General features: G+C 37.0%; 1 protein-coding gene across 23 annotated transcripts in view; it reads right to left on the reverse strand.

Annotated features, from left to right (window-relative positions):
- Positions 1-14033, reverse strand: part of CASK (calcium/calmodulin dependent serine protein kinase) — a 361743-nt gene that overhangs the window by 24644 nt on the left and 323066 nt on the right. For 6 of the 23 annotated variants that reach the window (XM_070605846.1, XM_070605844.1, XM_070605843.1 and 3 more), the window contains 6 exons: positions 12121-12206; positions 10980-11048; positions 8250-8318; positions 6813-6848; positions 4943-5139; positions 1058-1173 (listed from right to left, as the gene is read on the reverse strand). In XM_070605846.1, the coding sequence (XP_070461947.1) occupies positions 1058-1173; positions 4943-5139; positions 6813-6848; positions 8250-8318; positions 10980-11048; positions 12121-12206 (573 nt within the window). The remainder of the gene's footprint in view (positions 1-1057; positions 1174-4942; positions 5140-6812; positions 6849-8249; positions 8319-10979; positions 11049-12120; positions 12207-14033) is intronic. The other 17 variants (XM_070605863.1, XM_070605862.1, XM_070605860.1 and 14 more) reach the window with 3 other exon arrangements.

Here is a 14033-nt window from a genome sequence, read left to right on the forward strand (position 1 = left end):
CCCAGGTGGCCACTCACATTCATTCCGTATTATACACTATTTCAAAATGTTTACTTTTACTCTCTGATTAAGAAATGAACAATTAAGAGTCTCTACGTCATTTTTCCTAGTGAATACTAATAATACATTACATCCTACAGAGAGAAACATTATACTGGTAAATCAGGTATGCACGGTTGCATCCACCTGATGTTTTTTGCCACATGTTTCATTTTTGGACTTATTTCTGAAACCTTGGGAACTAATCTAATGCCAATGTTGGGGCTTGCAATTTCTCAGAAAAAGTTCCTTATAAAAAGAGTCATATTAAGAAGTTATTGAAAATAAGTAAATCCCACTCTGTATATCATCATGCACGTTCTTGAACTTAAGTGACATCCTGTGAGTCTTCTGGGAATTCTACTGCAATGACAGATCATGCTTTTTTGGTTATCATTTCAGTTTTTAGCAAAGGAGTGAATATTTTGACTTAAGTTGAATGAAAGCTTCTATATAGACAAACACTCCGTGAAGGGAAGGCCAAGATAATGTTCTTGGTCTCTTAGGAGCCAGGAAATACCATGAGGGAAGAAGATTAGTCACAGAAATGGATCAAACCAAATTAGTATCCAATGTCATTTGTGCTCTTTCAAACCAATCACCAAACCATTTGCAGCACAGCTCTTTGTTAAGAGTGCATCTTTGCCCTTAGAAACGTGTCATAGGGCCATGTCCAAGGGCCGGAGAGGAGCCAGGAGCCAAGAATCTTGGTGACTCAGCAAACGCTCAGGCTCTCATTTCTCAGGGGAGGACTTAATGTACTGGGTTCTTTTAAGCTCCGGAGAATACCATTTCCAAATGGTATTTTCTTCCTATAAAGTACAGCTCTGCAAAATATCTGGCACATAAGCAACGTAATAATTGAAGTTAGGGGTTTCTTAAAGTTTTTGCAAGCTGATGAAGATCCCATTGGTGGAAATTTTGGATAGAGAACTCTGAAGACTGAATTGAGATGTGACGCCTGTTTCAGTGTCTGAGCTGTGTAACCATCCTCAGTAACAGCTGTATTTTTCCCTACCTGCATTGTGCTTTGCCAAATATTTATCTTTGTACTGCTTCTTTTTCTTGCCAAACCAAGTACAGCTGGCCTGCTGCTCCTGTTTGGTCTTCTCCATGGCGATGCAAGCTACTCGCCTAGCACACAAAGAAAGAGAAAAAAACCCTCATGTGTATAGTTTTATGTTGATAAAACTGAAAAATATCATTCATTTGGAGAGTTTACATGAACCTGCATGAACATACTCCTCTCAGTTTTTTCAAATCATTCAGATAAAGGTTGCTCTTTGGCTTTCACGATAATTTCCTACAAGTATTTAAAAACACAGGTTTATAATAAAAAAACATTGTATTCCCTGAGCGTATACTAACTGGTAACACAGATGAGAAGCCTAATAAACATACGGTCATGACACACAGTGGAAGGAGCATGGGATTCTGAGTCGAGACAGGTCTAGTTTGCATCCTGGCTCTCTCTCTCTCATTAGCTTCAATCCATTTAGTGTTAGGTGCTTTTCTAGGGAATTTACATGTATTGACTCATTTAATCTTTCTATCGACACGTGAAATCGTGTCATCACTTTACAGATGAGGGGAATGAAGGACTGAGAGGTTAAGTAATTTGCCCCAAATCACACAACTAATAAGTGGGAGAGTGAGGACAGTCTGGCACCAGAGCCCATGCTCTTAGCCAGTACCCTCCATTGGCAAGTTCCCTAACCTCTTGGAGCCTCTTGGATGGCTGTAATAAAGGATTAGGACAAAAAACATAAATAACATCCCTAGTACAGTGGTAGCCACAGTAGATGCTTAATAAATGCTTAATAAAAATGCTTAATAAGATGCTTAACAAAAAAGTAAACTACTACTACATGGCGATTCTAGTCTAAGATAGAAAAAAATGCTATGATTAAATCCACAGTTAGAATTACAATCAGAAAATTATAATTTTGTTCTACATGATTATAGTATTCAGCACTGGTAACATATATACAAATGTTGTTACAAAGTTGCTCTCTTAGGTTTAGTCTAAGCAAATACTTGCCTTTCAGGATATTGCCACAGAAAGTTTTGCTTACTTAAAGATTTTGCTTGTGGGCCAACCACAGGTCCCTGAATGAGTCACATATAAGGAGAATCCAAAATCACTATCAGAATGCCATACAATGCTATTGAAAATGATGTCATTTTCCAGTGAGGCTGTACTGATTTACACTCCCACCAGCAGTGTATGAGAGCTCCTATTGTTCCACTTCCTTGTCAAACTTGGGATTATCTGTCTTTAATTTTAGCCACCATGGTGGGCAAGTAATGGAGTAACATTGTGTTTTGAGTTTCCATTTCACTGATTATTAATGAGACTGAGGACTTTTTCATGTTTATTGGCTGTTGGATTTCCTCTTTTGTAACCTTTATTTTTTTGCAATAAACTGAACATATTTAAAATGTACAGTTTCAGTTCTGACATATGCATACATCCCATGAAACCATCACTACAATCAAGATAACAAACATTTTCATCACGCCAGGAATCTCCTTATGCCCCTCTGTAATCCCTACCTTCTACCTCCGGATCCCCAGGCAACCACTGTCACTATAGATTAGTTTTGCATTTTCTGGAATTTTATATAAATGGAACCACACAGTATGTTCTCTTTTTTGCCTGGAAACTCAGCGTAATGATTTTGAGTTTCATCCATATTGCTATGTGCAGCAACAGTTCATTCCTTGTTATCGCTTAATAGTATCCCATTGTACGGATATGCCATCATTTGTTTATCTATATACCTATTGATGAAAGGTTAAAAAAATTTTAGCCATTCTAGTAGGTGTGTGGCCACTGAGTTTTTGTTACCGCATTTTTTGTTCTTGGAAGTTCCTTTTGTTTCCTTGTGGCCCTGGTTATTTTGACTTGCTCGTCACTGCCCTTGACAAAGTTTATGTGGCCGGGTTAGGAGGAGCTCTAGGATGTAAGCGTTCTCCTTCAGAGACTTTCTTTCTGTTTATAACAGATATTCGAAACTATTAGTAAAGGGAAAACCTCAAATCAAACGCATGGCTGGAGTTTCCCTGGGTGCAAATCCATTCAAAGTAGGCTGGTGGCCACAAGTTTTTCAGGGGAACTTTGTTCTCCTTTTACTCTTGTCTTTTGCTTTGCCCAGTGACAAGGCAGTCTTCTCTACAGTCCCTTGGTGGTGAAAGGCGGTAAGGGGCATGCTTAGCTGTTTGCTCTTCACTTGGGGGAACAGCCTTTTGCAGTCCTAATGATGTGGGATGGGTCTCCTAACAGAATCCCCTACTGGTACAGGCCTCAGGCTTAACCTTGGTTCTCTGGCAGAGAAGTTTTCGATAACAGAAATGCCCTCCTGGCAAAACGGGTCAATTTGTACTCTAATTTTGACCCCTCTGATTAATGGCTTTCATATAAAAGTTGGTCACTGAGTTCCCCAATATGTCTTCAGCTACTCAATGCTTTTAAGGTAATTTTCAAAAGCATATTTTCTGCAGCACTTTTCATTGTTTTCAGCAGGAGGATTGATTCCAATAACCTAGTCCACCTTTACAGGAAACAGGAAGCAAATATGGTTTTTCCACTGCCATTTCTCAGGATTCTTCCAGAGGACTCAAGTTCTAGGTATTGGAGAGACATGATTTATACTGATGATCTGACTGGGGAGAAGAGGTCTGAAATCTACATAGTTATTTTCAATAAATGCTTACAACGCACGGCAACATTCAGGAACACATTTTGTAAAACATAAATATCAGTAATAATAGCATCATCAAAGTGACTGAGAAATCACTTTACTCCTGCTAATGCTTCAACTGTTTCTTGAAGATCAGGCTGAAAGACAATGCCAGATGGAAGGCTGCTACTTCCTCTATCTGCGCCTACGATCCTTAATTCCTTGGTAAAATGATGGCATCTGAAGCTATCAGCTCCAACATTCTAAATTTAAGAATATTTCTGGGAAACATGGGATAGCTGAAAGAGGCAATCAAGCAAAAGAGATTAACTGGAAAATCCCTTTCATTAGTGAGAAAAATGAGTGAAAAAATAGTTATAAATATCTGTGGACTCAGTGCCTTTGGTCTCTTAGCTAGGGTCAAGTGTTTTGGGAGGAACTAGCACAACGTCTAATGGTTGTTATTTTTTCTCACATGAAACAAAACTCAGACATAAAGTTCTCTCTTTTGCACTAGATTTCTGATATACTGCCTAAGTACCAACAAAGGTAAACTCATCAACATTTTTCAAAAAATAGTTCAACTAGGCAAACTGTAACAATAATAGCAGAAACAGATTTAAGCAAAATATATAGTAGTCTGTGACTCCCCTTCTTTCAGTTAAAAACAATGTCTGAAAACTGTCTGACTTCAACTTGCTTTCAAAGCTTAATCTTTCTAATAGACATACATTTTTAAGACCTGGTAAGGTAAAGAATGAAGCTTCTGACTGCCTTTTACTTCTAATAGTGAAACACAGTTTATCTTCAAATACCCCGAGTGACACTGAATCACTGCATTTGAGTTTTTTGCTGGTGATGGAGTGGGACAGGGGTGGTGAGAGCACGCAGAAGGGCAAGCAGAGGGTACATTTAAAAAAAATGCAATTCTAAAAGGACTGAAACAGCATATAGGAGCAGAGGGCTCTGCTGAGAGACCGCGACCTGAGGCTAGTCACTCAACGTCTCTCTGTATTTTCCTCTCCTTACATGTGAAACCGACACCTGGCTCTCTAAGTAGGAGGCTCACCAGATGCTGTGGATGACTAATTTGAATTTTGTCTGCCTACTAGAGCAAGGAAGCTATCAAACAAGTTTTATACTACAAAACAATAACATAAAATTGAAAAATGGTGGGCGGAGCCTCATTTTTATTACAAAACAAAACAACAAAAACGTACCATTCCTGAAGTTCAGGAGAAGGAATGAGACCTGCAGTTCCATTTTTGGAGTTTTCCAGTTTACCCTGCCACCAATTGTGATCATCCTTACTAATAATCTGGATAATGTCACCAACTCTGAATCGAATGCCAGCTTCTTTGCAGGGGATGAGGTCATCCTTGGCTGGATCATATTCAAATTGTGCTCTTACATAGATCTATAAAACAGGAGTTTGTAAGAAAGGATGCCATGGTGATATGAAAGAGAACAGCTCTAACCGAATAACCACACACCAACACTTACAATACAAACAGGACATTAGATGGTGAAAGGAAAAACGATGCATGGAAATACGACACAAAAAACTGCTACCACTAGAAACAATGTACTGCCTTTGATGTGTACAGATTCAAATCTTTGCTGTTTTTATTTGGAGGGAACGCTTAAGATACTTAATAAAAATAAGGACTTAATTTCTGCTTTTACAGTAACAGAATAGGCCTATAATTATAGAGAAGTACGCCTACCATTTTTAAATCTGCGTATATTTAGTTGATGTTATGGATAAGTTGTCATGATCATGTGGCAGCCTTTAAGCCATAAACACAAGCATTCAGGGTAGGTTTTAACTCTAAAGCAGTACATGATATAAAACTAGCAAGAACCCTGTGTTGGTATCTTACTGTAAAATGCCTACATGACAACTGGCAGTGTGTCTACACACTGCTGATAAACTGAAGTGTAATTCAATTTTTTAAAGCATTTAAAAAAATAGTTTTATGTTTTAAAAAGGATTTAGGTTTAAATCTGTATTTTACTCTTAGAGAAGAAAAACGAATTTGAATCCTAGGTTTGCCAATGTAACACCTGAAATCAGCAAAGAGCTTCAAGAACACATTTGAGTTCAAGGCTCTCAATTTTATGATATGTAAACGTAATTAGTAAATATTAAAAGAGAAAACAGATTAGCATACAATGGGTTACCATATGGCAGCATTTTACAAATTACTGGATTTCTAAATGCTTTAAAATAAGGTGCTAGATATATCCAATGCTGCGTCAATTATGCAGCCTTAAGACAAAACTGTGGGTGAACTTTATCAGCCGCTAATTTATGCAAATCTTAATTCCAAATCTGATTATTTTTTAATACATTTCAAGAAAAATCCCATAAAAATTCTATTTCTTGAAATTAAATTTGAATATTAATGTATAAGTCACTGTAAAACCAACCTGAAGGCATTGGAACTATTGTGTGATTATTCTGTTTTTCTTTTCAGAAATCCAGCCCATAAAATTAACAAGTCTCTGCATTTGCACCTAAAATCCATACTTTAAAGTGCTGGCAAATAGAAAGTTACTTGCTAGTGGTAGGCAGCACATAACTTTTCATGTTTGAACCAACAGAGTCATATTAGGACGTAAAGCCAGGATATCTATGTTCTTATTTTTCATTGCAAATGGCTTTTAGAAATATACATGCAAATACAAATTAAGAAAAACCCTTCAAATTTCAGAAAACTATTGCTTAAAAATGTTCATCAGCATGTACATTTTAGTTTTTCTTGGAATTCTAAGAATTTTGTAACCTTTTAAATTATTTTCCACCCCAGAGGCAAGCCCATAAGACCCCCAAAGGCTGAATTCTTAACCATCAACACAAAATTATCAGGTTGAAATTACAATAACCATCACAGCTACAAAGATGTGAGGAAAAAAATCTTTATAGAGAATTAGTCATGTGTAATGTGTTAAAATGAAATGGTACAAGCTCTCAACGCTCAAATGTTATGGTCCAAAATGCAGGCATTATGGGATGGAAAGGGTTAATAAAGGATTGGCTATTAGCAGCTCAGTTTAGAGAAGTTTCTATAGAGGATATCTATTCACCTGTCGTCCTTTTGGTTGGGTAGTTGATGGCAAGTCCTGTAGAATAAAGCCAACCCAGGAGAAAAATTTTCATTTACTTTTCAAGAGTACAAGGTAATTTGTGTGTTCTGTTACAATATGGTTAAAAAATGAGCTAGATTTAAGTTTAAATAGATAATATACATTATTCCATTTCTCAGAAATGTTGAGTTATCAAAAAAATCAAACCCAGGCCATTTAGCAGCAAGCTGAAGAAAGCAGGTCAGTTTAAGCAGAGAGAAAATGTGTTCTTAAGAAACAACTCAGCATCTTCAACACAAAAGCCACTGCAAGTGAAATAGCCTATTAAAAAAACCCCAAAAAACTAGAAGAGCTGTTTGTTGCCCTTTTCAACTTAGTCACTGCAACCATTTAGATTTTGAAAAATTCAATGGCTATATGAATATTCACCATCTTAAAAGTATTAAATGTTAATTGCTATAAATGAGTTCCTCTGGTAGCCTATTTTGAAGTCAAAAATAAAAATCATAGGAAATTTTCTTCCATGATTTCTCTTACTGATATCAGTCCATTTGAGATAATCTCTAAATTATTTAAAATTTTACCTGATAAAAAAGTTGACATATTTTTAAAGGGCAAATCAGGAGTCAGGAAAAAAGCGATACTGCTTCATTATTAGAATTCTCAATAATTTAACAGCAATATGGGCAACTTAGAGAAGATTTTGTTACCCCAGAATATTGCACACCTGCACCTATAAGTGCTTCCATTTGTTTAAATAAATGAAAAATAATTCTTTTTATATTCCAAAATGGATAGTTCTGAAAAAAGTGTAAAATTCCAAGTTCAAGTCAAAATATAAAGTACTTTGTGTTAAAGATGTGATAACAGCGTGGCTTAAGTGCAGTTTGAAGCCAGTTCCTTTTGCTTTTCATATCCAGGCAAGGCTTATAATTCACAAAAATATGTGCACGTACCACAATAACAGAGGGCACACCAATTCGTAAACTTAGATAGCGGAAACTAAAACATGGTGCTGATATCACTCAGAATAGACAACTACAAAGCCCGAGAATACCCAAGTGCCTACTCTGCAAAATCCTTAAATTTATCTTTCTCAAATTAAAAAAATATGTAGAAATTTCAACAAATTTCCATTTACATCCTTTGCATAAGTTTGAGCAAAGTCATCAATACTAGTGGGGTGATACAGAAACATTTTGAGAATGACCAAAATAGTCTTGAACTATAATTCTTTAAATTCAACTAATGAAAGAGATTTTTAATGAGAAGAAAAAGTTGAAAAAGATTTTCCAGGAGTAAACTGCATTGTAGCTGTAGTAGCCTTGTATATCGGCAGAAGACAATATTTCCACTGAACACATGTAACTAGAACACTCATGGCAGGTGGCACCAACAAAATTGTCACACTTTGCTGTGTGGAGCTAGAGTTCTTACCGAAACAGAATTGTTAGTGCTGCTATGACCATTAGCTGGGGACTGTCTGGAAGTGGAGGGGGAATCTCTCTGAAATAAGACACAAGGTTCATTAACACAGAACACTGGCACAGAAACAGAGATATTCACATCAACAGTCACAACCACAGTCCGACAACCATTTCCTTTGAGGTTTTAGCTGTAAAGGTGCCATACTAACTGACTTGCAGGATTTCACAGAAGTACGAAAAAAATTGTGCAATTTGAAGATTCACATACTGTAAGTGATGACTGTGTCATTCATTAATCATTGCTTTTCTGTCTCCAACATTCTACAACTTTTGCTTTTAAATATTTAAATGAGACCCAGAAGAGTGACTTGATATTAAAATCCTACCAAGTACTGTAAATTGACAAATATTACTATAAAATTATTTTGCTGAAGATCCCAACTGCCTAATCTTTATTAAAAATTAGGTTTGAAAAGTATTTAAATAATTTTTAGGTACTTCAGTGTCAAAAATTACTGAATGACTCAATTTGCAGTGAAACGAACCTAAAAAAAAGACTTCTTATGTGGTAATCACCTTAGAATCTTTCTAGGACAAATATTACTAGTAAGAGTAAAAAGATACATACATAGCAGAGAAGAAACCTTTATTCTTTAGATCACTTTAGCAGATTGATTAAAACAAAATCTCGAGCCTCTAAAAATATTACATTTCTGGCAAAGATCCCAGGAGCCACAGCCACTCTCCTTAGATCCAGGCTCCTCCACTGCACTCCCTATACTATTTGACACACTCAGAATCCTTTCCAGGCTCCATTCCCTTATTGTCCAAATCAACTTTAATGATAAGAAGGAGAGGAAGAAAATAAGTATTTTTAAATTTTTGGTTAAATAGAGTTCTTTGAAACCTTTGAAATGTGTATGTCTGCTCAAAAGACTTATTTTTCTAGAAGATTTAAAGAAAACTTCTGGGACTTGTTAGCCTTTTAAATAACAGGATCCCTTAGATGAGCATTCTCAAACATTAGTGAACAGATCGATCTCTAGGTGCCACCCCCCAAGAGACTCAAGTCAGTAGGGGCAGGGGTCCCCTCTTTTACCAAGGGTCAGGGGGATGCTGATGCAGGTGGCCAGAGAGTCTTTCTGTGGGAAGTATTGCCCTAGCTGGGAAAAGTTCAACCACAGGCTTGAATTCTGCCAGAGCACAGGAGGGTCAAATAGGTTGGGGGTGGGGCTAGGAGGAGAGTATTACTTTTTCTACTATTCAGAGGTAAAGAAGGTAAGAGGGGGGCTCTTCTTACTCGAGAGCATAGAATTTACATGTGTAATACTGTTCTCATCCCAAAACTAGTTCAACCACTTAAAAAACACAAGTGAAACTTATATTAATAACTAACAGTACCTTCTGTTAGTTAGCCAAAAAGACAAAAATCAATCATATTTACTAAATTTCTTCAATGATGAGAAGTGGTATGAGGACCATCTGTGATTTTAGATGCTTTAAATAATGTTTTAAAATGCTTCATAAAATGTACATGTGACATCCTCTCTTTCCCAGCAAGGATTGTGTTCTAGGTAAGGAATTTCAAAACTATGAATCCTGGAGCAGAAGCAGTTCTCCATTTTCTTTTCAAATATAGTATTAATTGAAGTTCCATAAAAATCCACCAAGAGGAGCTCAAGACCTGACATAACAGAAACTCCAATTGCCATGGCTCACTAAAAATACACTTGACAAAACTACAAATTCTTATATTTATCTTGAAGCCAGATTTTTCTTGTGAAATTTAGAGCATTACTAGAGAGTGGAAGAAGCATTATAATTTCTCCCTCGACTTCTCCTAAGTACAAATTCAATTTTCTAGATGAGTTCCAATAAGTTACCTGTCAGTCTTAAAACTTAACTGTAGGAAATGTGTACTTCGTGTTGATGTACACATACTTGGAAGATGCACATGAAAGAACAAGCTTCAAAAAATAAAACTCAAGCCAAATGTGCAATGACCAAAGATGATACCATTTATGCCAGTTTGTATTTCCAAATATAAAAAGAATAGATTTTTGAATCTCATTTAATAACCAACATAAAACTGAATAATATAAGTTGGAAAAGCTACAATTTCGATAGGATAAGCCTATTGTATGAAAGAAACTTTGGGGTTGTATTACTCTAGAAAATTTACTTGTTTACGAATCACATAACATTCCAAATTTAAACAATTTCATAGAAGGTTGCAAAAACCTATATTCCTTTAATAAAGTCAGTTATCAATTCCTCAAGGACTTAATATCCATCTAGAGACCTGTCACAGTTATTTGAACGACTCTATCTTAACAGAAATGATCGCTTCTCAGATTCTTGGAAAGAAGAACTGTCTATGAGATTTATTAACAAGGGAAGTGAATGTACTTCCTGGAAATATTAATGCCATTACGATCTTCATTTTTTTCCTAAGAAACTTCATTTACTCTTTATTAAGCCTTATGTCATTATTTGTAGCTTCTCTACAGTTCGCTTCGATTCCAGCCTGCACAAAGTTCAAGTGCTGAGGAGATCCCCATGGAAGTAGGGCTGAGTAGGTGGATGGGACCTACTCTGTTCCGTTATCTTTGTTGTAAAATTGGTGTGCAGTGATCAACAGCACAGGCAGAAACAATTTCCCAGAAAGCCAAAACATTCAGCCATCAGCAGACAGTTAGTTAAGAGCCCAGAGGAGACAGAGCTTCGTTAGAGCTATTACCTCACAGGACGATGACTGAGTGCGGTAACTTGGCACGATCTTGAAGGTAATACTCCCCCGCATTTCCCGCTGGAGGAAGAAAAAAGGAGACTCTTAACCAACAAATGTTGCACAAAAAACCGCGTAAGAAACCACTCAAAATGTGTGGGGGCAATTAATGCAAGCCAGCTGAGAGTGCATGGGCCTAAAATGAAACTGAGTTACAAAGCAGGGATCGCTCACAGTAAACAGTAGAAGTCGTTCCTGGGAGAAGCCTTGCAAAGTCAAGGCTGACTGCCTTGTTCACACAGCAGTGGTGTAACAGACCTCCAACGGTCACTGTTTTATAGACATGAATACAAAAACCTCTCAGTGACATGTCTTTCAAAAGTGAATATAAATTGAATCGAACAGTAGAACAAGCAATTACATAAAAATTATATTTGGTAGGCTACATTACCATGTGCACTCCATAAAATTTACTTTTTATTTCACAATTTTGGCCTTATGTTTTTTACTGTAGTGAGTCTGCGGTGCGTATTTCACACTTAATAGATATTCATAGCATGGGAGGCTGCCACATTGCAGTGGGAAGAAGGTCCAGGATCAGAGGTCCAAGACACCTTCCTCTGCTCGTCAGAGCCTGTCATTTTGCTAAAAAAAAAAAAAAAAAATCCAAAGCCGAATTTGAACACATATTTTGGTTATGTACGGTCAAAAATGGCCTGCCCTACTGTGACTTTCCTACCCTCTGTGCTCTAGAGAGATCCAATACAGCTGACTATGACTCAGCTAAACCGGAAAGAGGTTTCTGACATGGCTGATGTCAGCAGAGCTGAGGTCAGTGAGAAACTAGTTCACATGTATGCACAACTGGAAAGGTTTTCTTTAAACATCTGCTGGATAAGAAACAGGAGATGAAGGATGAAAGGAGAGTATTAAAGCTCACACTGCTAAAGATGGGCAAAATGTTTCCAAACTCTGCTGCATGTAAACATCTCCCTAGTTGTCAGTTCTTAGGAATGTTGTATAAATTCAAGTCCAAACAAACGATGGTACCAGAAATACTCTGATTATAAAAGAATATCCCTTATTTGTGTATTAAAAAACAAGCTAACAAACTGAAAGTCAACCTTAGAAAAAGAGACTTTCATTTACTCACAAGCATTTTTTGCAGCTGTTCCACTGTTTGGTTAGCCACACTTATGCCATTGATTTCTCGAATTTCATCTCCAACATGAAGTGTACCTAAGATTTACACAAAGTTATAAACATGAAATTATACATACATTTTAATAACAAAACCCAAAGGCAACAAATGTAAGTAATTTTTAAAAATTAAGGGGCTGGCCCCGTGGCTGAGTGGTTAAGTTTGCGCACTCTGCTTCAGCGGCCCAGGGTTTCGACGGTTTGGATCCTGGGCGAGGACATGGCACCGCTCATCAAGCCATGCTGAGGCGGCGTCCCACATGTCCCAACTAGAAGGACCCATAACTAAAATATACAACTATGTACCAGGGGGCTTTGGGGAGAAAAAGGAAAAATAAAATCTTGAAAAAAGAGAATTAAGCTAAATATCGAAGGCCAATATTTCAGAAACAGGTACAAGTTTGGCTCATGCAGTAAACTCATCAAAACATACACCTACTTATGGAAGACACAGTTTTGAAAGATGGCTGTGGAAATTGGCTTATTTTTCTGACAGAGGCAGTGTGTATAGTGGTTTAAAGTTATGGCTTCTAGATCCAGCCTGTCTTGGTTCAAATCTCAGCTACATCACTTACTAGCTTTAAGATCTTGGGTAAGTTACTGAAACTCTCTATGTCTCAGTTTTCACATTTATAAAATGGAGATGAAAATAGTACCTATCTCATAGGATTATTTTGAGAATTAAATGAGTTTAATACATGCAGAGGGCTTAAAATTGTTCTTGGCACACAGCAAGTCCCATTCAAGTGTTTGCTGTTATTATTATCAACCAAATATGACACAAAGGCTGTTGATTTTCAAAGAATTGTGATATAATACCTAGGTAACACTGAACTTATATTAGACATAACACAACCTTTTAATAATAATTTGATAGGCATTTCAGAGTCCTGTAATACTTCAACTGGAAAAAGTGACTGAGAAGCAATGCTTAAATAGAAAGTTATGTAAAATTTTGCTTCCTTATTTATAAATTGTGCACATTTTTACATACTGATCTGACTTCGTTATGAAAAGCTCACAGTATCTTGTAGAGGTAACACTAAAATGCATACAGATAAAATAAGATGCCTGGGATTTGCTTCAAAATAACCCAAGGGAGTGGGCAGTAGAGCAAGTACAGATGAAACCAGTGGCCATGAATTAACAATAGTTCTAGCTGGGTTATGAGCACATGGGCGATCACTGCACTATTCTCTCAACTTGAATTCACTGCACTATTCTCTCTACTTATGTTTGAAGATGAACATAATAAAAAATAAAACAAAAATTTGGGCACTTTTGCTTCCAATATGGCTGATCAGTCACTCAAAGACTTTCTCATAACTATATGCTGCTTAGGGCACACCTCTTGAAGTGTTACGGGTCTCACAAAAGTAGTGCAAATCCCCAAGAACACTTCCTACTCCCATCCCCTGCCCTCCCCTCCACACAAAAAAACCCTGTGAACTGGATCCAGAGCGGTGGCAAACTAAGGGTGGAATGAAATAGTGGGAAGGGTGAATGCCACAGTAGCAATGCTGCTAGCTGGATTCTGAATCTTGGGCCAACAGCAAGTTAGAGAAGCTGAGCCTAGGATTCCACAGGAAGTCAAGACCCAGACCAGTGGCAATCCACGGCAACTGGTAGAAAAAGGAACAACCCTTCTCTGGAGGAAAGCGTTCCCAGTTTAGGCCCACAGGACTTCCACTAATTAGATAAGCAATGACCTCTTGCAGATCATCAAACACAAAATAAGGCAAACTACTATGTGAGCCATCAGAAACATAAAAAACAGATTTAGATCCTCAAGGAGGATAGATACTGGAATGACTGGTCAGATTGGAATATAAAATAGCTATATGTTAAATATTAGGAAAAAATTAA

Source organism: Equus przewalskii, chromosome X (assembly GCF_037783145.1).
Source record: "Equus przewalskii isolate Varuska chromosome X, EquPr2, whole genome shotgun sequence".
Classification (NCBI taxonomy): Eukaryota; Metazoa; Chordata; class Mammalia; order Perissodactyla; family Equidae; genus Equus; species Equus przewalskii.